The sequence below is a fragment of the Colletotrichum fioriniae genome, assembly GCF_027942845.1.
Source record: "Colletotrichum fioriniae strain IMI 355084 chromosome Unknown scaffold_14, whole genome shotgun sequence".
In the NCBI taxonomy this organism is placed as follows: Eukaryota; Fungi; Ascomycota; class Sordariomycetes; order Glomerellales; family Glomerellaceae; genus Colletotrichum; species Colletotrichum fioriniae.
Genome location: NW_027076850.1, coordinates 754008 through 778415, shown reverse-complemented (window position 1 = coordinate 778415; position 24408 = coordinate 754008). Strand labels below are relative to the sequence as shown.

The following is a 24408-nucleotide window of genomic DNA, read 5'->3' as shown; positions in this document are numbered from 1 at the left end:
GAGACGCACATGATATATCTAGCTACCATGACCTACGTATGTAGTGCTGAGTATCAGTCCTATCGGAAATCAGTCGACATCTATAGACCAGTATCAGCTATCAAGACTGTGGGTTGATATGAGGCTTTTGACAGAAGAAGCTGCATTCAAGTGAAAAGTGAATTAATGAGGGTATCTTATATCCCCTACGACCTAATTTCCTAAGGATAAATACTAAATCTACGAAATCTGAGAAATGCATCCAGGCTGCACCTGTTCTAGCTTGGCAACGAGTTCCTTCCATATCGTCTTCTGTAAGCGCTGGCCCTCATCGTTGCTAACCCAGTCCGGCACCCAGAACTCCTTGATTTTGCAGCCCGAAAGAAGTTTTCCGTGACCCTCCTCGCCGACCACCAGTCCGTGCAGGATGGTACGACTTCCCACCTCCGCTGTGCGTGCCATCATGGCCCGGACCGCCTCATGCATGATCTTGGTGAATGTCCTTTGCATCACGCCCCAGTCCGGTGGTGCAAAGGCCAGGGGCGACCATGGTAATGACCACACCCGTACGATCTACGGGAAACTGGGCCGCAAATTGACGAACAGCACATTCCTCAACGAGCTTTGTAAGAGCGTACCTGGTAATATTACGTTAGTCTCGCCACAAGCCGCTTATTCTTTCTTCGGCTTCTCCTCTGACGTACCTTGAGTCCATGTTTGCGCGCTTCTGGTCGTTGAGCCCGTCAAAGACGCTCCCATTGCGGCTCTTGTCCATTTCCGCCTTGACGGTGTATCCCAATACACTGACGATGAAGACGAGCGTTGGCTTGATGCTGAACTTACGAGCGCTCTCGATCAGCTTGGGCATCATCAAGGATCCGAGGAACAAGGTGTTGACGACGTTGACAAAGATGCTGCTCTCGACGCCTTCAAAAGTCTCCCACTGGTCAATCATGATGCCGGCGTTGCAAACGAAGCCATCAATCCTGTCCAGCTCCTGAGAAATTTGATTGGCAAATGCTTGAACGGCAGCATAGGTTGATAGATCCAGATGCCGCACCTTTTGCCACGAGGGTAATACTGTCAGCCTGTCTTTCTCGGCCGTCGGTGTTTGGGGTAAGCCAAAGTTACCTGTACGACGCCCTTGCGTCCCGTCGACTTCTCAATGTCTGCCTTGGCCGTTTCTCCAGCGCTGAGGTTTCTCACGGCCAGAACAACCGTCGCGGCGGAGGAAGCAACGAGGTGCCGCGCAGTTTCCAGGCCCAAGCCGGAATTGCCTCCGGTGATGACATAGGTCTTTCCCACGCAGGACGACTCGTCTACCAGGATGGGGAGCTTCCTGTACTGCTCCGCGGTCAACCGTAGCATCACCATCTTCGCTATCACTGCTAAAGGATACTACAAACTATTGTGAAGAGTTCTGAAAAGGTAGAGAAAGCTGACTCTGAGATGGGTTCAGGAAAGTCGATATGTGTGGAGCTTTGTTCATGCCGGAAGACATGATTTCTGCGTGTTCACGACACGGCATTCATCCTTTATATCCCAAGCAGGCAGCATCTTACGAAGCTTCCCAGACACGAAGAGAATGTCAAGGCTCCAGCACGGTCTCGGAATCACAATCGATCCAACGCGCGTGGCATCATTTTGGTCAGTTTGGATGTAAGTATAAGTCAGAAGCGGCCAATCAAGGGGCCAGATCTGTATCTCCGCCATGTGGGGGTTTCCCAATAACCAATTAGATATTACTTCCTACTTCGGGGTTAGCGTCAACGGACCGGTCCCCCCTGCCGGCCTTCAGCCCGAGCCAATCAGATATTGATTGCCTCTTCGGGAAGCCGACGGGGAAATACAAAGATCAAGTACCTCGATCCTCGGACCTCCGTCCAATGAAGAGTGCTCATATAAGATGGGAGTATCCACCCCTCGGATAACTTAGGCACCTTGGGGTTCCACTGTCAGCTTATATGTATCCGTAGATGTGCACATGAAGGGCATTGAATCCTTCATACCTAGAGAATCCTTGAACCCTTGGTACTTCAAGCTGCCTTAATAAGGTAGTCTGTCTTGCGTGCTTCCCGTCAGCCTCAACCGAAGTACTTCATACGGGCGACTGCAGGTGCAGGCCCAGGCCGCCCGGTGTATTAACAGGGAGCAGGGTCATATCGCCTTACCCGTCCGCCACCCATTGGCGGCTTGGCCCAAGGCTCCCTCCGTGCCTGCATATGCACGTTGAAGACTTCAAGCCCTGATAGCGTGATTGCCTCTGTGTGAACAATGATTCATTGAATACCTTCCATCTTCTCTGGCCTGCGGCGTAGTCTATCCTCGTGCTGCATGTGGCCCGTAAGATCATCCTCCCTCCATGCGTCCGAAGGGGTCCTTGTCTATCTAGATTCAGACCCTTTTTCCTAATACCCTCGACAGCGCCAAGAACCAACATGTTTCTCAGGCGCAATTTCCAAAAAGTAAGACGTCTTCTGCCTAGCTATCAGCTTGAACTCAGTCGCTAGTTGCTCCGTGATGCCTCCCGTGCCAACCAGCTCGCCCGCAGGCGACGGTTGAGTAAGGGAAGACTGGCCTGTACCTTGATCTGACATATAGCTAGCGCAGCATGAGCTCGCGTACCGTGCCTCGCCGGTCGGGAACATTCGTCTGATTTATCCGTCGTTCCCCGGAGGAATTGGACCCTTGATCCGGAAACGTGTCGTAAACTTGCGGGGTGGGTTGAGGTGACGACGAAACGGGGAAAGCAACATCTACATCACCCATGCATGCACGAAATCCTATGGCGAAATCTGTGGTCTGACAGGATTTGGGTCAAATTGAGCATATTCTAAGCGGCTCTTGTGCACTTTCTTGAGCTGCCTAATGTGACTCTGGCTTTTTAGGTCCCCGTATAGGGCTAGTCCTTTGGCGCCCGTCGCAGCATCAAATCATATGATAGTATGGCTCATCTAGAACGCTGCAGATACACCCGATCTGAGAAACTCGAAGGATTGCAAAGTGTCGCACCAAACCACTCGACTAAATACCAAAAAGAAACCTCCTTTTGCCTGGGATCCATTGAGAGTGGTCTAGGTAGGGGTGAGTGATGGCTGACGCATACAGGTAGTATTGGCCTTTCGTCTCTTCTGCCCAAAAGAGGCGACCCCGGCCTATTGTCGCTACCGCTGCTGCAGAATACACCGAGCTCCAGCCTCTGGGCCGAGATTCTGCATGCAGAACTGCGCTCATTTGATTCCTTCGTTTGCGAGCCAGGGCGCGGCACAGTGGGGGTCTTCGGTAAGTAGGCTGCACTGGGGAACGATGGAGGCGCGGTCTAACCATCGCCTTCGTTCATCATATATCTATCTTCATACCAGCTCTCATGCGATAAAGCCTACTTCATAAGAGCGAATCAGACGGTGAACCTTTATAGACCATTTCAGACTTCAGTCTTTTGTCATAAATTGCTTTCTGGCATCTACTCACCTCGTCTTTCATTCTACAGAAAATCCGGAGAACACCATGCCTCCTACTAGAGAACGACGATGGTGGACAAGCCAAGAAGATGACATACTCAAAAGAGAGGTGCAGGGGAAAAGTACCAACCTCTTCTCCCCCTTGTTACGTGCGCCGCCGAATCTAACAAAGATCTCCATCTTCCAGTGCGCCAAGGCGGGAACGTCCAAAACTGGAACGACATCGCCTTATCATTACCAGGCCGCACCAACAAAGACTGCCGTAAGCGGTGGGCAAAGATCCAAGTCGACATCCGAAAAGGTGCTTGGACACAAGAAGAAGACGAGAGGTTGCAGAAGGCCGTGCTGCAACTCGGATGCAAGTTGGTTCACCACACACTTCCCCCAATTTCCCATCTCTCGGGACTCATCAATGCTAACCTCCATCTGTCGTAGATGGTCACAAGTAGGGGCCATGGTTCAAAGTAGAAATGCCGACCGTAAGCAGAAATCATCCTCGTCAACATCCCACCCTTGGTTCCCCTCAGTGCTGAGATACATCCTTGCTGTAGAATGCGCGAAACGTTGGCAACACGTGTTGGGACCCGACGTCAAGCACTGTTCCTGGACCCCCGAGGAGGATAGGAAGTTGCTGGACGCCATGAGTAAGTTTGGAAACAATTGGAAGCAGATTGGTCTTACCGAGCTGCCGGATCGTTCCACCCATGATCTACGCAACAGGCAAGTCGAGAAATCTGAGCCATCATCTGTATGGATCTACAGCTGACCATGACTCGCAGAAGTCTCATTCTCGGCCGCAGGAGTCGGCATGCACAATCAAATAGCTCAAATTCCTCTCCACAGTCATTACCGGATGCCAATGACGAGGAAATGGCCAACAACAGCCCTGACGGTAACGATGAGGAGAGCTGTGACGGTGACGGCGACGATGTATTTGATGAAGGTTCCGAGTCTGGAATGGCCGAACCAAGAGGAGATCAGAAGCATCAGCTCCTGATTGACATGAGTCTTCTGTCCGAAGAAACAGTGAAGGCAACAGAACTCGGGGCCGCGTCCATGATCATGCCAAACTACCAGCATTCAGACACATTCTTGGCAGTACCCGCTCTGGAGTCGCCAGGTAGCACTTTCAACATGTTTGACCCGAGCTGCGTGGGCACCTCAGATCATTCATCGTTGAACTCGGCTATTCAGACTCCGGATAGCGATTGGATGTCTTGGCTCAATTCGCTTGAGGCTGACACCTCAGTTTCACCGGAATCACGGCCCTCATGGTGGGATGAGGGTTCCACTGATCAACACTACTTCCACAACTCCGGCTATGGAAGTTCTGATGTCAACATGGCTGGAATTCCGGACGGTAATAATAGCTCAAGAGCTAGGAAGCGAGTCAAAGGTGAGGCTTCTCCAAGGGCTTCTCTCAGGCCAGGGGCCCGCGATGAGAATCCGGCGAAGGATAATGTACAGATGGGTCTTGTCACTTTGTCTCTGGACCAAGTAGACCCGATAATCGCCAACGAGATAATAGGAAGTGTCATGAAGCACAATGGGGGGCTCAAGATCAACTGCACCGTCAATAATCACTCATGAATCTCAGGAGAAGTGTAAAATACGTATGTACATAGCTCACATACACGAATATAGTCGTAAAAAGATGAACTCGTGACAACTCCTCTTAAAAGCCGTCTTGACAGCATATCATACTTTCTTCTTATTTCGATGTTGCTCTAGTCATGTGCCAAGCCTTTGCATCCATTGATTCTTGATCAACATCATTGTGAATCCAGACCACGAGCTTCTGCAAGGACCCGAGTTCTGCCACTCCTGCGCCCGGCTCAGGAACCCGACTTGGGCTCAAGTACACCTGATTGGTTCATTGAAACACACTGTTGTTTGTAGTGAGGGTGACAACAAGTATCGAGTCATTCTTGATGGTACCACTTGCATACTACCTCTGACTACACGCGTTGGCTGCCACCCACAAATTTTCCTACCCATCCATCTTTCCCTGTCAACCAGATACCTATGCGCAAATGTCGTCTTTCAGAACGCCCAGAGTGAGCCTAGAGCCCAGCTCGGCGTCCGGCCTGCGAACGCTGCCTGAATTGGTCGACTTCCACGCCGAAAACAATCCCAAGCATCTATTTTGTCTCCAGGCCGAAGTAAATGAGGCTGGAACCGGTCACAACTTTGTGCCCCTGAGCTATGAGACGCTGCAGCGCGCCATCATCTGCTGTCAGGCATGGCTCAAGGAACAGACTCCCAGTCTTCACCCACCCAAAATTGAGGCCGATGGAAGCGTGAAGAAATGCGCTCCCGTCGCGGTGCTCATGGAGAGCCATGTTGGCTTGGTCATCTGCGTGCTCGCCTGTATGGGCATGGGCGTGCCGGTTGTCCTCCTGTCGGCCCGTCTAGGTGCGCCATCAGCACGACATCTCATCCGCGAAACAGGCGCGAAACTTGCTCTTGTGTCCCCCCGCCTTATACCTCTAGCTTCGGAGGCGGTGGGTGCTGAGTGCCAAGATGAAAAAGAGATGCCTGATGAAAGCTTAACGATGATCCGCTCTGTATCCGGCTATGAGTCGTTTCTTGCAGATGAGCCCGCAGAAGACCAGGATCACACCCTTCGCGCGGCCGATGCGGATCACTATGTTTCGGAAGATGACCGCCAGGTTCTCATCCTACACTCTTCAGGGACTTCCGGTCTCCCAAAACCAATATCTTGCTCTCATAAATACTTTCTGAGCTACGCCACATGCCACAACTTCGAATCGACCGCAGAGGCTCACGGGCTGACCGTTTTCACACTACCGTTCTTTCACGTAAGTTAAAGAAGCAACAGATAATATTCCCAGTTTCCCAGCTAATTCTAGAGGTAGGGATTTGGCTTTGTATCTGTCTGCCTGTCCCTCAATATCGGCAAGACATTTTGCGCCCCTGTATCTTCCACTATCCCCAACGGTGCCAGCGTCGCAGCCCTTATAGAGGACTCCCAAGCAAAGGCGCTATTGACAGTACCATCTATCTTGGAGGAGATTGAGGGCTTGCCAGATGGGAAAGGACATGACGTCCTTCGAAAGCTAGATTACGCGGGCTTCGGTGGCGGCAGACCTAAAACCTCGGTCGGGGAAAGACTTGAAGGTTCGGGTGTGAGACTCGTCGGCCAGTACGGTACGACGGAGACCGGTCCAATGACACCCTTTTTTGTGCCTGGCAAGGGACACGACTGGCGTCGACTACGGCTGCGTGCTGATATACTCGGGCCGCTTCAAGTGAAGCTTGAACTCATCGACGCAGATGCAGAAGGGAGTGCACAGGCCGACTCCGAAGCTGCACGATCTTACAGCTACAAGCTGAGCATGAAGCCGTTTGGATGGCAGGAGCGCTTCGAGCTACAGGATATAATCGTATCACGCACAGAATGCGTTTCGGCTAATGAGGTGGAACGGCTAGATTTCGTGATTGCGGGCCGCAAAGACGACTTGATCTGTCTTGCCACCGGAGAGAAGGTGAGACCAACGATATTGGAATCTCTGCTCAGACAGCAGGATGATGTTAGAGACGCAACTGCGTTCGGAGAAGGACAGTTCGAGCTCGGTGTCATTGTAGAGCCTGTCAGACTCATCGGGCCCGGCGAGATGGACAACTTCAAGGCATCGATCTGGCCGGCGATCGAGGAAGCTGGCCGTCGGATGGATGCTCATGCAAGGATCACGTCGCCTACCGCGATTCTCGTCGTCGCTCCCGAAGCGCTCCCAAGGTCAGACAAAGGTACCGTTCTCCGGAGCGCAGTATCAAGGAAGTTTGCCGATGATATGGCAGCAGTCTACCGCGATCTCGAGGCCAGCATGGTTGCTCCACCAATCGATGTATCCTCGCCCGCGTCCAGTATCAGAGATCTCGTTACCCAAAACGTCATGGGGCTGAGAAACGTCAGTGATTGGCAGGACGATGATGATTTCTTCGCGCGTGGCATGGACAGCCTTCAGGCAACGAGACTACGGAGACTGCTGACGGCTTCATTGCGCGCAACCCATGCCGCCGCTAAGCCTGGGACAGCCAACGTCCTCGCCTCTGGGATGATTAAAGACGATATCGTCTACCGCAACCCTTCTATAAATAGGCTGGTTGAGGCACTATTTCCCAGTTCTTCGAAGACAAACGGGGTCATAACCGAAGCAAAGCTTATCGAACAGCTGGTGGACAAGTATTCCAGCGGAGGCAATCACCGAGAGCAGCAGAAAGCCGTGATATTGCTCACGGGCGGCACTGGCAGTCTCGGATCTTTCTTCGTTGGGCGGCTCCTTACGGATGATAACGTGAGCAATGTCATTTGCTTGAATAGACCTGGGAAAGGAAATCCCACAGAGGCTCAGAAACGTGCGGTGACATCTCGAAATATCTCTATCGATGACAACGCTTGGAAGAAGTTGGAAGTTCACGAGACAAACACTGCAGATCAGTGGCTCGGCTTGCCAGAGGCCGAGTACCTGCGTCTCGCGGCTAGGGTAACTCACATCGTACATATTGCGTGGCCCATGAACTTCAAAATGGGTCTACAGTCGTTTGAGACTTCATTCTCAAGCTTGCGGAACCTCATTCGACTGGCACGCCAAGCAAGAGTTCACCTCACACAGAAGCCAAAGCTGTTACTGATATCCTCCATCTCTACGGTGGGGAACTACCCATTGATCAAGGGAGAAGCACTGATTCCCGAGGCGTCCGTCGAGGATCAAAGCTGGACGCTAGATCTCGGTTATGCCAAAGCCAAGCTTGTCTGCGAGAAAATTATTGAACGCACGGTACAGGACCATCCCGAGATCGAGGCGGCGGTGGTCAGAGTCGGCCAGATTGCCGGCTCTGGCACCGGCTACTGGAACGCTTCTGAGCACTTTGTAGCCGTATGTGCTTCTTCTCAAAAGCTGGGGAAATTCCCCGACCTGCGTGGAGTAAGTTCGGATTCCAGACTAAAGGCCGTTCCGCCGGCTTGAACATCGGGGTGATTCCATTTTGCTAACAGAAATTGCTAGACCTTGTCGTGGCTGCCGGTTGATTTAGCTGCCGAAGCCCTCAGCGAGATTATCTTCCATCAAGAACCGCTCAGTGCAGTCTACCATCTGGAGAACCCAGCCCGGCAGAGCTGGGAGGAAGTGGTCAGACTGATGTCTGAGGAACTACGGATAAGCAGCTCGTCCATCATCCCGCTCGAGACCTGGCTGGACCTAGTGGATGCTGTGCCGGGACCAGGCAATCCTGCTGCAGGTCTCACACAGTTTCTTCGGGAGGATTTCTCTAAAATGTCGTGTGGTTTTGTTGTCCTAGACACCAGCAATTCCCGCAATGTGAGTTCGACCATGGCTAATATGACGTCGGTGGGGGAAAACTCGATCAGGGCATATGTCTCCCACTGGAAGAGTATCAAACTGTTGGAATAGGTATCTTACGGACCATTGTCCTTGAATTTTTTGAGATTCTATGCGTCAAATGAGGGCAAAAGCTTTATTATGTCTCCATCTCAGAACGTTAACACAGCACTAAAGCTCGACTGGATCATCTTTTTGGGGGCACTGGGTGTTTGCATATTCAGTCTGATGAAACATAGACCATTAGCAGACATTCCGGCTACTAGATCACGTTCTGTCTTAAGTTCCTGTTCGGCGATCTCGACATGCTGCTTACCGCTGCACTTGTTGGACACAATAACATCACGAAGATTGCGACGTGAGTAGCCTGAGAAAGAAGAAGAGTTGGCAATTTTGAGTGAACCAAAGATCTAGACTAGGCTTATCTTGCGGTCCGTATATATAATTCCATCCCGCGGATATGTCTAGTCCTACGTGTCAGCCAATATCAAGCATCTGAAATATAGCTTAGGCAACCATACCTTGAAGCTGTTAAGGTGTAAGCGTGCAACCCAAGTCCTTATTGCATGTATTCAAACATTTCTCAAACACGGCATTGCTCCCTTTCCCAAAGAAGCAATCTTTGCGGCACAGATCACACTATAACCTGTCAGTCTGGGTTTGCGTAAAAAAAGGCCGGGGACATAGCCTATGTACAGCTGTATTCTGGCGAGTTTCGAGACTCGCTGGGCTAGCGAAGGCAACGCCTGTAAAAAGCGCAAAGAGTATGGTTGAGAACTGCATTCTGTAATGATATAGCAGGTAGTTTCGGTCAACGAAGGCGTTTGCAACTCAACACAAGTCAATCAAAATTAAAAGAAAGAATTGTTGATAACTTTGTATTGGGATTGAATAGATGTATTGACTAGATATCCTCTAAGGCTTGAGAGAGGGTTGAATGCGCAGCTCATCTTAAATAGGCATTCTGAAAGAATAATCCAGAAGTATTCAACTAGGGTAAGTTTTAGCAGGGGACTTTTTAGACCTTTGTCTAGTTCTGGGTGGCCTGACTTGATGTTGTAGACAGCTGACACAAATCTGACACAATGCACGGTTGACGCGTTGGAAAGTGCCGGCCAAGGATACCTCAAAATAATAGCATAATAGTGAAAAGCTCTTCTGGTGATCAAATGGCCCATTGAGTATGCTGTAGTGCTGTTCTGCACGCGAAAACCCCCTTGTTTTCGCACTCCGACACCATTGTCAAGACGAACTCTCGGCCATCACTGGTGGACCGGCGCACTGGGACACTGACAAGTAAGGTAGTTCATCCGGACGACGAGACAGTCAGCAGGGTAGCAATAGAGTTTTTGTCAAGCATTTCAATAGCTTGCTTACCACGTTTGTGAAACAAATAGGAAGGCCTTGGTACAGAAATTTGGTTTGCCTCAGCCCTCATTGCTTAGGCCCAAGGCCGTCCTTAGTTGGAATAGCATCGTATAACAACACGATATTGATGTTGAATGAGTCCACTTTCTCAACAATACTCGTTTCCTTTTTCTTTCGATTTCAAAAACCTCTCCTTCCAACTCAGCCTCTTGCAATAGGAAGGCTGAGTATTTGACGTGATAGTCAAGAGCCCTTAGTTAAGTATATAGTACTTGAGGGTTCGTGACATTGGTTAGTGCGCCTTTTTCGCTCTCTTCAATGGGACAAATGTTTCAGGCTACGATAATAACTTCAATGATAATTCGACCGGCAACTTATTACGAAAGCGAACTCCCGTGAAAGCCGTAGCTACAATCATTCTTCATTACTCTGATGCCTCGTGATTCGTACTCCACCCAAAACATGCGAAATCTTAATTTCGGAGACTAGTTTTCATAGTTCTCTTATCATAAATGTCGATATGCGCGAGCGATCGGACTTGAATAGTCATCAATTCCTAGAAATAATGCAATGAGGCGGACTGCGCATCCTCTTCAGTCGGCATTACTCGTATATCCACTGATGGCACCGCCACAACATGACAGAGTTTGACCTCAAACGTCAAGAAATATTCAGTTCCGCCTGAAACCTTCCCCGGAAGCAATCAATTTTCCGCCAAATATCGGAGACACCGGCAGCCCACCGGCAAACCGCTAGCGCCTTTGCTATATTTCCACTCTTCTGAGCAGACATCAACATCCAGAGAAGAAAAGTTGCCCGTATGTCCCAAATATTCGTACGGTCGAGATTGGTATATAACATCTATCACGGAACAGGGATGGTTCAGCACTCGTCAGGCAAGCTATCATGCGCGTCAACACGCGGATCCCATATTCGCTTAGTACATAGACTGCCATCTTTTTTCCCTTCTGGTTGGATTAATACCAGCTACTTTCAATACCTTTATATGCCCGTTGCTGCGTGTCATCACCTGTGGCAACATTTTGCTGGGTTCTAATTGCTGACCAGGTACGAAGACAACAGCGGCAATGCTTCCTTGGTTAACACTAAATAGTGACGAAGTCTAAGAGCTTGTTGCTGACTGCCCGCAACGCTGTTGGCGACTGGACAGCCTGACGTCTTGCTTCAGCGAGAGAGGAATTCCGGGAAGTCAGAGCGAGTTGAACGAGGACAAAATCAGATGAAGGGGTTCGAGAATCTTCTCCGCGAGGCTTGGCTCAATAAAGAAAAGATGCACGTTTCCACGCATTGCGTTTTACGTATTGAAGTGCTGGAGTAGCATGTTTCAGTCATGAAAGATTGCACATTGAATGCAGCGCTTAGTGTGCGGCGATGATGAAGTTCAAATATTGAAGCGAAGTCGCAATAATAGCCGTAAATAATTGACTACTCCTTGATATATGTATACCAATCTTCGTTTCAATGCCGACATTACACGGTATTGGAACACATGCTTATATACTAGATGAAATCGGGGTTAATGCCCCTAATTCCAATGCCCCTAATATGTCATACAGATTCCAGGGAACTTTTAAGAAGCATCTCATCGGGCTATCCCATGGAATACTAGATGACATATCAATATAGGTACTCTTGTAAAGGATAATACTGAATTGCCGATAAGTTACTTTTGAATAACTTCGAAATGTAGAGAGCTGCCTGAAGAAAAAGCAGAGAGGGATGTACTGACGCTATCGTTGCTGGCAGTCGATAGGCTGGATTTAGGCCTCATCGCATGATGCGTTCATCAAGTATGACCCATAGAGGGTACTTCTCGCGACGGCAGATTAGAAATGACTGCAATTGTGCAATTGTGCGAACGTTAGTTACAAGGTTTGCCAGGCTGTGTAGCATGCACTCGGGAGCTTATTAGAAGAGCAACATCTCCAACAAGACCTGCTATGGCATGTTCCAGCCGCCCGGCATACTTTCGTTCAACGGCATCTCTGGGTTCTTCAACACAACCACGGCGTTTCGAGAAGCCACGAAACTCAGCTCGAATGGCTCTGAGCCGCCTTTACCAACGCTGCCGAGCGCATGTGGCTACAATATTCTGCTGTTGAATGAAACAAGCGCCGCGGCACTTGACACTCTTCAGGCAGATTATGTGATCGCAATACAGGAGCATCTCGCAATAGGTGAATCATGGACCATCACTGCACCGGTAACAGGGACAGTAGCCACCCTCAATAAGATGAAGGACTCGTCACGATAAGCATTCGAAAGCGACTTCGTGTCTTATTGTATGAACAAAGAAGTCGCCTGGGACATCGATACCAAAGAGATGTTCAACGGGTGGTCACTCAGCCTCGTGAACCGGAGATCTAACTCAGACCAATCTGTACAGTATATCGGACTGGCACGAACTAATTCGGATTGTGATTCCCTTTCGAAGCATGTCTATCTATACAACACCTACCGGCATAAATACAACGGAACTTAGTCAGTCACACGAGGTGGTTTTAGCTGCTGAGCGGCTATTGCGACGATGCAATCTTGCCTTGGCCTCAGCAGTTACCACTTACGTTCACATATCTTGCGCTAGGAGCTTGGTATATGCCCCCCTTGATGGGAATAATAGGCCCATTCTGCGGAAACAACAAAACGTGTGACAGAGGCATCCAGTCCCGTTGGATGAAGCCATATATGACCACATCGGTCGACCACATCGGTCGCTGCGATGCTGTGGTCGAGGAACATAGTCATGAAAGGCTCGGGAGCCTTCAACTCGGAAGAGTTCAATATGAGTTCTACGCTCTGGGAGCTGAAGAACGGGACTAAGGTACCGTACGGAGACGTCCGAGTCAAGTACAGAGTCGACCAAGTCGAGCAGATCATATTCTATAAGCGACCAACGCTACGAAAATCGCCTTGGCTGTATATGGTGCTTGCTATCCAGCCATTCTTGATAGTCATCATCCTGGGACTAACTGCCATGCTTCACTCGGAGCCCTTGAGCAAGGGATTCGGCCTCGTTTCAATCCTGTCGGGCATCGACAGCCAGAGTCTGAGCAAATTGGCGGGAGCATCTCTTTCAGGGGGAGCTGTCGCGGCCTGTCAAGCTGGCAATGTCTCCCGTTGAAACTGGCGGTACGAAAACAATACAGTATCGTGCAGAAACGTCTTCAGAAGGGCGGGAGCGAAATGGGAAGCTATCCAGGGAAGTTGTCTATCACTGAGGTGAGAATAACAAATAGGGGTTGGGGGTTACACACATTCTTCAGTGTTATCCCATCAGCTGTTTGTATAAAGATACGTACATACAGTATGTTCATTAACGCTAGCTAGTATTTAATGCGAGAGAGCCATCAGCTTTCCTCAGTCAAGTTGAGCAGGAGTAGGACGCATCATAAAGAAGGCGATAATCTGTCAAAGCCCTTCCAGATAGAGGTTAGTTGGGGATAGTAATGGGTCTAGGCAACAAAGCAACAGCTCGGATATATCTACAGCGTAGGGAGTACACGTCTAGGAAGGGGCAGATTTCAGTAATTCATCCTTTCGACCCTAACAGCAGATGCCCTCTGTGAGCTTCCTCCCTGTGTCATAAGCCTATTGACGCCCATTGACATAATTACATCCATAGCGGAGATGGGAATCTCAAATCGTTCAAGGTCATGGCAACCTTGATCGCAGAGCGCATGTGGCCGAGTGAGAATGCAACTAAGAAGACCGCACACACCGGGGCTGATGGTAGCTCATCGGAACAAATACAGGCTGCCAAGTCTCTGTTCAAAGTATCAGAAGCAAGAGCCACGGCAGTGCAACAGGAAAATCCAAACAAGCTGCTGACTTCTAGATCTCCTCTCCCTTCTTTGATATCAGACATTAACCTACAAGGCGAGATCTCGCCAGGCCAGAAAGCAAGGTTAGCCAGAACCAAGCCTCAGTAGTCTTGGAAAAAACTTCATCCTCGCCAAGCCTCAAGGCGAGCTCACAGAGGTAGGCATCAGCAAAGACTCGGTCGTCTGACGTATCTGGCTCTCGTACGGTACATAGACAAAACCAAGTCCTCAACTCTACACCTTCCCGCCGAATAGCACCACGCCACGATTTCCCAAAGAGCAATTCACCTATTCAAGAAGACTCTCATTCAGGTTCCAAAGCAGAAGCTCGTCGGCTGCTCATATCCAAGCACTGCATAGTTGTCGCCGCTCATCGTAGGCAGCCGAATCGGAGGATTTGATCCTGAGCCCTACAACCCCTGAATCTGAAGGAAAGCGGCCGTGGCCCTGGTCCAGCACTTTGCTGTTAGTATCTCATTGGCGAGTATGATGTACCGGTGGCCAAGTGAGGTGACTGAGATGCGGGCGTGGCAAGTCAGGGCCTCGTGTCTCTTGGACCAACATCTGGCGTTCCACGGTACGCGGGATCGTCAACTTGGTCCTGGCAATTTCACATCAGCGTATTCGGGTTGATATCACTTCGGATGAGCAGATGGTGGTGCTTCACTCCATGCTTGGAGTCTGAGGCGGCAAAGTGCAGATGAGAAGGCTGCTGCTATAAGTCTCTCAGTCCAACCAGCAGACATCAAAGTACCATACCGCCCGTAGTCGAATCTTGAGCCGCAGGTCTCGCGGTGAACGACAGCCAATGAAGCCAATATCGCAACGAGCCGGATCAGTGGACATCCGTGACCTTGCTGAATGATCTTCGTTGCAGTGGGATGCAGTAGGCAAAGTCTGGGGGGACCGTGTTGGGGACCTGAACTCATTTGAACGTCCCAAGAATCGCAAAATGGGAAAGGGTGTGCATCAAAGATAGAGAGCAGGGTTTGGACGACGACCCGTCGTTTGAGCGTGGTCCCGGAATTGGTTCTTCGCGTAACGGCAGGGCGGAACCCCAGCTCACAGCAAGGTCCCCGCCAGACCGGAGAATTTGGGCCGCCCTTTGGTCTGGGATCTGGACCGTCTCATTGGAAACCACAGATTGACGACAATGCTTCTGTCACAAGTTGAAGGAATTCACGGGACGCGTTTCGGTCTTACCCCAGAAAAGCCATAGAAGCCTCAGAGGTGTTCGCCACACCAGTAGCTTCTGGATGGAAAGCCAGATCGCCATATGGGGAAGCGAGCTGATGCCGTCGCCAACTTTGGAGGGTTCGGCATGCAGACACGGCACAGCCACGATACGTTAGTGAAAGGAGAACGGTAGGCAAGCATTTTTGACAGGTCAAAGTCTCCTCACTAATAAAGAGAACCGGAGCAGGGATGCCATGCGCCATTCGGTGGCTTGTTGACCGGTATCCGTAGGCATAACGGGTGTATCATTTGCTGATCCACATTGAAGATCTCCTTTCTCACATCCAGTCAAGTCGGACGATTCGGGCACTACTTGGTTCTACTGAGTCTTTGGGTTCTAGGTTGAACTTGTTTGCCGGCACTTGCGTAGTCCGCTCTCGATCTGAGCGAATGACCAGTGTGTCGGCGCTCGAGGGAAGACGGGACACATAAGGCCCCGTAGCTGGGTTATGACTGATATGTAATAGGTTGGAGATGAGCAGCGAGAGTTGCCCGTGAGTTAGAAAGCGGCTGGCCAAAATATTCACTCTCACGCGGTACCAAAGCTGGTTCACTAATGCTTGCTGTGTTTTACTCACTCGCTGCATGTATGCCAACCCGAACGATGCAAGACTCAGGAGATAGACATAGGTATGCGCTGTGGAGGGCAAGCCTGATGTTCCGTTCGGCGCAAGCGGTGGTCGATCACTGTCCCGCCAATTTCATGACAAGGGTTGTTAATTGAGGCGATAGGTAGCCATTAATGACGAGTCAACGCTCATCTCTGGCCTGTCTGACTCTAATCATTGACTCCAATCATATAATGATCGATCCATAGACATTTCAGCTGAGCAGCTTGAGGCCATGGTGCAGGTAGGTTTGTCCAGCATTGCAATGAGGAATTGCGTTGTGCGAGGGATATAACGCAGCCGCCAAGGAATACAGGCGCGTACTCGTATTGCCGAAATACGTGGACGGCTGGCTGCAGAGAAAATGATGCTCCTCAACCTTGACCCCCTTCCGTGATGTATTGCTTTTTCTTTGCCGTCGCCGCTCCTGCGAACTGAGAAACGGCTCTAGACATGAGAGGCATCCAACGACCAGCGCTGGTGCATTTGATAACGGCAGTCGGTTGCACTGAACGCGCGAGACCGTGTCTTGGCTAGGCAGCTCGTGGCGTTGTCCCCGAAGAAGCCGCCCGTTTCTGGGTCTTTTGGAGGAGCGTTAGGGGCAGCTAATATAGACGAGGATCCATGATTGTGGCGCGGCCTGTCGCCCTAAGAGGTTACGTCCAGTGTCCGTGAGTAGCATTCGGTGCGTCATCCATCAACAAGATCAACTTTTTAATAGAGATTGGCCAGGGGGCAAGGTAGCTCTCAGCAAAACGAGTTCGGGTGCCTCTGAGAGCGGGTTTCTCCCGGGAGAAGTGGGGGAAACAACGGTGTTCTGGGCTATAAGTCTTGAGATATGAGTCGGCTGCACTGGCAGCAACAAAGCATCGCGAGGATAAGACGATTGGTCATCCAAAGATTCCGAGAGCAATTGATAGACAAGTCAAAGTGCGGTGCGGCGTTGAAAAAGTTTGAAAGGGCCGAGACAGCTGAAGAGCTCACCACCCGAAAGGAAAGTTGGCCCCTGAGTCTTCCCGTCGCGGAGCTCATCAACGACTAGCCATAACTAGCGTCCTGGTTGTCTCTCCAAAAATCGAGCCGCCCGAGTCAAGAAGGAGAGGGAGGTGGCACAGACGATGATTTGACGGGTGCCAATATGACGAATTGCTGATGACAAGACCAGGACAGCTGAAGGATTGCTGCTAAAAGCCTGGGACCACGGAGGGCTTTCCCTAGCCTAGCGGCCTAGCCAGGTGCCAGTGGAGGGCAAGCCAGGATGGCGACGAGCAGTCCCGGGGGGCCATATCAAGCTGTGTCTAACTTTGGTGCTAAGGCGACTCGGGTGCAGGGATGCGCGGCGCACCTTTTCAAGCACTGCACCACGACTTGGCATCTTGGATGGTCTCTTGCTAATTTCCCTTCCAAGGTTGAGATGCAGCAGCACACATGGCCGGGAAAACAACCGAATGCTGATGTTGCTTTGTGGCCGCAGAATGCCTGCATGTCAGCCTGCTTGGGCCTTTGGTCGCGAAGTATCCGTAGCTTGTATCCATAACAATTGCCATCTCATTGATTACCCCTGGAAGACGAAATCGGCCAAAGGGCATCTTCGCAAGTTCATCAGGCCTGGGAACCTGTCCGGAGCGCATGCAGGGGAGGTTGAAAAGACATTTGATTTGCAATCCCGCGGCCGGGCTCGCCAGGCACGCCGACAGCCAGGGGTATGATTGACAAATGGGGCAGCCTAATTCATCTTTTGCCGGGGCTCCGGATCGCCTTTCTTTGGTATCTTAAGTTCTTTACTCCGTACTCCGTACTGTCGCCGACAACCTGTATCCGTACATGATGGTGCGGTTGCTATCCGAAGGACGCGGCGAGCAGCCATAAACACGCGTATATCGAAATTCGTGGAGACACCTCATCCTTGCTTTGCGGTCTTTCCAACCTCTAGGCTCCGATGCGACTTCTGCTGTGCCTCCATTCTGCGAGTGTGTTTTGTTGGTACGCGATCGCAAGGCCCAAAGATACATAGATAACAGTGGGGGCGCCATGGGACATTATTGCTGCTGCATTGCAACATGGTCTGTATCAAGGCAGAGCGACAACAGGATGCATGATACCTTGTGCGACTCCTGTTGCGCTCTGATGTCGTTTACCGGGTCTTGGCGGCATCGACACGAGAAAAACGCAGGCGGAGCCTACGGAGGAAAGTCACAATAGTTAGCACTGAGGCTGGTGATGTAGTTTGTGCTCATCATGTTCGGAATAAACAGCGGTTGTGGGAATGTGGGAGAGCCTAAGGGATCGTTGATGGGGTTCTTTTTCGCTTGGGGTGCGGCGTTTCGATTTGGGGCGCCACTTTTGAGTTGTAAGGAGTGGAGCGGAGTCTAAGTGCAATGGACCATGGGCATTGCAATTGGGATGGAACGATGGGCGATCGAAGATCCAACAATGCTGGTGCAACCGAATTCTGATTCTGGGCCTGGGCAGCAGTAGGATGCAAATCTCTTAAGCGATCCTTCGCCTGGAAGACTGCTTCGTAATAATTTGTACTGTGTCTGCCCGAGACTCATAGCTGGTGCGCGGCGCAGGATGGTGAAGTTGCTCCTCTGATATCTGTATCCAGTTCTCCTGCCGCATGGCTTATTATTAGCATCGCAGGCGGAGGCAAGCGGATCTAAATTCTTCATCCATTACTTCGGGTCTGGTATCCGAGCAACGGTATGGCCTCCGGGTGTTTTAGTTTGACGTTGATGGCAATTGGAATGCAAGCTGATAAAAGCAGCTGGTGTCGAATGTTGATAAGTCGTCATGTGCTCAATAATAGTGCTGGGCTGTCCACTCTGGGATGTGCCTTCATCTCGATTTTATTCCTGGCGTTATGGTGTTGTGTAACTATGGTCTGTCAACGGGGATAAATGCCGTCGAAGGCCTTTGGCCGTGTTTCCAGGACCTGTGATATCCACCTTTGTTGTGCATCCCGTTGGCAGTCTTGGCAGTCGAGTGGGACTGAGCAAGGAATGGGACGCCGGCGACAGGCACCGCCAGGCAGGATGGGGAATTGGAGTCTTTGGAGATGGGGATTTCGGTCCACCAGTCCATGCCGGTAGGGTCGCAAGCAGGCGGACATCTGTGGTCCTCCTGGCTGGCTTCGGCCGTCGTCTCATGCAAAAAAGGGAAAACCATGGCAGAGGCGATCGAAAGAGTGGGACAGGTTGTGCTTGCGGCTTGCCAACCAGGTTAGAAAGGCACTCCCGTCGATAGATCATGGTAGGGCGTCCGAAGGTCCGGCCGATGTGCAGAAAGAAGGAGTTGGGGAGAAAATACCTGTTTCGTGCTTGACCCAATTGAGCCGTGATGCGAACAGATCGAGTACCATAATTAGCGAGGAGGATACGCATCAGCAGTCTCTGCTATTCCCACTAAATCATATGTGTTGACATTGGTAAGTTTGTTGCCGTGAGGAATCCGAGCTGGCCATTGACTGGCATGTGGATGACCGATGATGAGCTGCTGGGGCCCGGGGGCTGTGGTATGAGAGAGGATTGTGAATGTTGGAACGGTGGGCGTTGGACCGTGCACAAGATGACGGACAGCCCGTAGACGTTGGATGGCACCGTTTTCGCCGCGGTGCGAACCGTAAGGGAGATGAAGGTTCGTTGGCCCCGTCCGTTTTCAATGTCATTGAGTAAGGTACCTTACTCAAGCTAGGTAAGAACCACTGCCTGTAAGACACCTGAGGTAGGTGCGAGGAAGGGGCCAAAACTGGGAGACCCGTGGTAACTGCTCGATAGTGTTCATTTTGTTAGAGAGAAGGAGACGAAACAAGACGATCAATTGGCAACGTCTTGCCATGGTTCGGACGGAAAGAGCCACCTCCATCATGTTCGTTGGACTTCTGACTTGCTTCCTCATTTAAGCTATCATGAAACCTTGGGGTGCACCTGACCAAACCGTTGCCTTCCCAGTTCATCTGTTCTCTCAGACACCTCAGGTTGATTGAGGAGTGGATTCGCTTTCTGGAAGGAACAGATCAGAGCAAGTGCCTTTACGTATTCGTACCTACCTTTCTCGACGCGTAGATATTCCATTTGATACAGTACCTTAGGTACTTCCAATCTTCCAATGTTTTCCATTGTTCCGTAAGCATGGTAGAAGGAAGGTCAGGGAAAGCTCAACCGCCACCTCGATTTCCCCGTCGCTCTGTCCACTGTGTACAGTTCTCTCGTCTCTCTCTCTCTCTCTCTCTCGCTTTCTGTCGCTGCCTGAATGACCGTCCCACATCAGGAAGACAAAATTTCTCTTGCCAAGCAAACTCAATTCACAGGAAACCGAAAAAAGGTGGCCCGAGACATCGTTCTTCCGTCTGTAATATTGACACAAGCTCGTAGGCATTCGGGGTTGCTCTTTGGCTTAACCGCTCTGGTGCTGTCTTTCCCGATGAATCGGTTTCCCACGGAGACCCGGATCCCGCCGGGTCCGCCAGGCCTTCTCAACGGTCCCGTCCCGCCCGCCGATTGATGTGGGAAGTATCTGCATCAAGAAAACCTGCATGCCACCAACAAGCACCTTACTCGCCCGAGACTTTGAGGTCGGCTGCCTTCTACGGTTATACGGTTACGTTATCCCATCCAACGCGTTGACCTTTGATCTCCCTATCCGCACATAGGATAGGCCCGCCGCCCAAGTTGTCTAGCCTGTCAATCCATCTGTCTGCTTGCTTACGGAGATCAACAGTTTGCCAAGTCCGCACCGCACTGCGTAGACCCTCGCACTCCCCTCCCCACCATAAGAATCCAACCAGAAGGTTGCGGGCTCACGGTTCCACGCTAAGCATGACACAGCCACAGGAGAAGGACGATTTTGACGTGTTCCCGCGTCCTGGGAGTGCGTTGATTGCGTCGTATACCTTTGTTCTGCCCCACGTTGGAATACCAAAATACGGCCCATCTGCCCAACCCCTGAGCAGTGAGCACGCCAGTGGCCGCGACACGAACGCTGAGGCATGAGGTGGTGTCGCATTGGCAGACGCTGTTGACAGCTATTGGTCATGCCTCAATACGCAAGTCTGCGGGTCACGTCCAATTTTTCCCTCCCAAAGACAGAATCGATTGCTGACCTTGCCGGGGACAGACGGGCTACAGTACATGAGTACTTCAGATCTGCGGTTATCAAGCCATACTGCGAACATGGCGGGCGGATGCCATCCCCTTCTCAATGTTGTAGGACATGCGGCGAACCCCGTTGTTGCAAAGGTTGGGCGTTGCGTTGTTCTGGCTCGGACCTCCGGCGCGTAACTTGCAAAAAAGTTAGAAGAGTTACCGAAGCCACGCCACGACATGCACAACAACACATACATAAGGTAAGTGGCAGAGGAAGACCGGCGGGATGGAGACCGATATCTGCCAGGCGAGCCCTATTACCAACGCTCGGGCACCGAGCTAACATCCTGGGGGCAAGCAGAGGTGGGATGTTCAACGCTGCCGGTCTGTCGTTGCTTGCTTACAGATCCCCAGTGTCTGTTCACTCGCTTGCTAACGAGTTGGAATAGGATGCCTTGTTGCATTTTCCTACTGACTTAGCTGCAGCAGTCTGAGGGTTGCCGTTGTCTGCCGTATCCCTACCAAGCTGGAGCGTACAGATACAGGCTACCTTACACAGTACAGCAGCGTTGTGCTTGGACTTTTTTTTTCTTTCTTCATGGGCATCCCAAGTTCCGACTCGTCCGCCCTGTTTGCCCGGCTCTTGCGCTGCAAGGCCTTGCTTCTGCATTGCATCACAGGAAATGGAACCCAGCAACAAAATACGTCCTGTGGCTTGTCAGATTCGCCCCTTGTAGCTTGTCCCTGCCAGGCTTGACAGCAGCGACTACGGAAGTACAGAAACCATATCTTTTTCGTATTCAACTCCTCCTCAGCCCACAAATGGCTCGAATCTCAACTGCTTCAGATGAGCCATTGAGTCTCAATTGACGGTCATGCTTTCTCTCGGGCACACATCGTCTTCGATCTTCTTTCCTTCTCCCTCGGGCCTCACTTGATGATCCAGTTGGTGACATTCGGCCCGTCGGATTTAGATGGGGTTGAACCATTCCTTATCGCCCGGCGCAAATTTCATAAGCCCTTTATTTTCTTGTTGCTTCTGATCCAATCCAGCTTAGTCTGACTACGGATACAAGAGTGACCTAACAGGGGGGCACATGCCCGATCCAGTCAATAACTCACAACCACGTAGACCTCCGAGCTAGTAGTGGAAGATCCCGCGCGCTCTCGCCGGCGGTGTCGTTACTCATGAGCACTTGGATCATCAAGGAGGAGATAGCGCGATGAGAAGTCCGTAGGACATCGCTAGAACATGTAGACGTTCGCCTGGGGTTATGGGTTCTTTCAGTACCTGTAGAGACCCAACCTAAGTGCCTACCACGCAGTAGCAGGACACTTTGGAGTCGGAGATTTTGGTACAGGGAAGGGGCCTCTACAAATTCTCTACAAATGGTGCAAGGAGGTGGACTGTGGCACATTTCAAATGTTGGCCAACCTATGGGGACACAAAATGCCTCCCGAGTTCCCGGGGGAGGAGAAAAGAACCAACGAAGCCAGAGTAAGGTATGTATGTACTATCTGCCCGGGTCGGTGCGTATCTGACTATCGGATGGGTACCGACTTTTGGTGGGATGCTGTACGGAGTACGCGGTATCTGTACAGCCAGGACAAGAGGTGAGGCATCTACCCAAAGTACCTACATCTTCATTGGTCTTACTCCGAGAGAGTGGACGTTGGTAAGGGAAAATCAAACACACGAGAAACCATCAGCAATTCCTTCTTTTTTACGTCTCCCTCGAATCTCCCCCGAGCTATTCATCTATCGACAGACAGGCAGCGCAGCTTGGAATGAGGTACGGGAAACTCATGGTCAGATCTGTGGTAATGCCGCAATCGCAGCAGCAGGAGATGGAGGCAGACTACCTGTCAGGTCAATTCATGGCAGCAGACATGACAGGCATTGGGAATTGAGAGAGGGGAGAGTACCTATCATGCTGCCCCAATCCAATATGAGCCAGGTCCCAGTCAGTTTAGTCCAGCCCAGTCCAGTCCAATCCATCCCAGTTGCAACACACTTTCGATCCGATTGCCATCCCATCCCATTCCATCCGTTCTCCCCGTCTCCAGTTTCTCCCATCCGTCCACGTTTAGAACGGTGAACCGGTACCTGACTGGGAGTCTGGCTGTGACTGCTTGGAGACTGGGCTGTTGTAGTGCACTTTACGAAAGTAAGTAGTGAGGAACTCATCCACCGGCCTGTCCCATCTCTCTTTTCCATCCACCCTGAGACAGACGCCCAGAAATGTCAATATTTTGTCTCCATCTTGCTCTCCGTGTCTTCTTCCTGGAGTTCATCCTGCGCTCTTTCTCTCATTCAGCCTGTTTCTCTCCCCTTCGTTTTGCTGAAATAGGTAGCTGTGTGTCTGGATCTTGTCTCACTGAATTTGTTTACGTTTACCGAATTGGACGCCAGTCAATTAGAAGCAAAGTACTTTGGTAGTTTGTCAAGCATCTGTGCCTAAGGTACCTACCGTAAGGTAATTAAGAGACAATCCTCTCATCGCCGGCGCCTACATTCACGGCCCACGCCCGTCCTCCCTGAACCCCCCTGTCCCTTCCGTCCTTCTCCTGCCTTCCGCAGACGCCGCCCACCTCATCCTCCATCTCCCCCAAACTCACCCACGTACTTCGTAAGGTACCTACGTCGTACGCTCAGCACGGCCACACTGGAGACTTTTTTTTTTTCTTCCTTTCCTTTCCCTCTGCTCCTCCTGGCACCGCGTGGCTCTCTCCTCATCCCGTCATCCCAACTCTGTCACCGCACCTCCCTAAGGTATAACCCACCCCTACCTCCCTTTTACCTGGTCGTGACTTCCCTAGCTGGCATCCGTAGAGGTGTCTTTGCCCGAAACACACCACGCTTCTTACACACCTCCCGCGCCGCCCGAGGTACCTCGCGTGTCCCTTGGTACCTGCCTCTCCTTCTTTACTTTTAGACGCCTCCTCCAGCCATTGCCGCTCTCTCCACCACCTCTGGCTCACTCACCCTCCTTCTATCATCCCGTCCCAATTCTCTAACCCTCTACCCTCTCTACCTCTTCCCTCCATATCCTCGTTGTTTTTTTGCACCGAGCGAGAGACTGTGTTTGTCCTACGAAAAGAACGACAGACAGAGCTCAATCCTATCCCGTCTCCTTTTCCTTCTTGTAATCCTAAATCTCGTCATCTCCTTTCGACGATCACGCCCCCCCGTCCGTTCGCTGTCCTCCCCAAAGACCCAAGACCGGCCAGTCTTCGAAACACGACACTACCTCGGGGCAGCCAATTCATTCGTTACATAGACAGAAAGTTGCTTGCACATTCACACTCCCACATTCACCTTGGCCACAAGCTGTCGACAAGTACCAATCGACTTCGCATCATCCTCTTGACTGTGCTCCAAGCCAGCTGTTCTTGTTGCATCGTCTCGCCATTTCCAAGGGCCCATTCAGTTAGCCCACTTCAGCTCGACCAGCCGCCCCCGACTT

At 51.1% G+C, this 24408-nt stretch overlaps 3 protein-coding genes across 3 annotated transcripts; 2 read left to right on the top strand and 1 right to left on the bottom strand.

Annotated features, from left to right (window-relative positions):
• Positions 1–219: 219 nt before the first annotated feature.
• On the bottom strand, positions 220–1347 carry N0V96_010375 (uncharacterized protein; the record flags this gene model as incomplete). The annotated part of the gene is made up of 4 exons (XM_065758922.1): positions 220–552; positions 584–617; positions 684–1039; positions 1111–1347. 4 exons carry the CDS (start codon positions 1345–1347, stop codon positions 220–222), a joined length of 960 nt encoding a protein of 319 aa, XP_065612445.1.
• A 2563-nt stretch (positions 1348–3910) lies between these two features.
• Positions 3911–5030, top strand: N0V96_010374 (uncharacterized protein; the record flags this gene model as incomplete). Its single annotated transcript, XM_065758921.1, has 2 exons — positions 3911–3919; positions 4284–5030. 2 exons carry the CDS (start codon positions 3911–3913, stop codon positions 5028–5030), a joined length of 756 nt encoding a protein of 251 aa, XP_065612444.1.
• A 443-nt stretch (positions 5031–5473) lies between these two features.
• N0V96_010373 (uncharacterized protein) lies at positions 5474–8431 on the top strand (the record flags this gene model as incomplete). Its single annotated transcript, XM_065758920.1, has 2 exons — positions 5474–6112; positions 6320–8431. The coding sequence occupies 2 exons, from the start codon at positions 5474–5476 to the stop codon at positions 8429–8431; spliced, it is 2751 nt and encodes a 916-aa protein (XP_065612443.1).
• Between the last annotated feature and the right edge of the window lie 15977 nt (positions 8432–24408).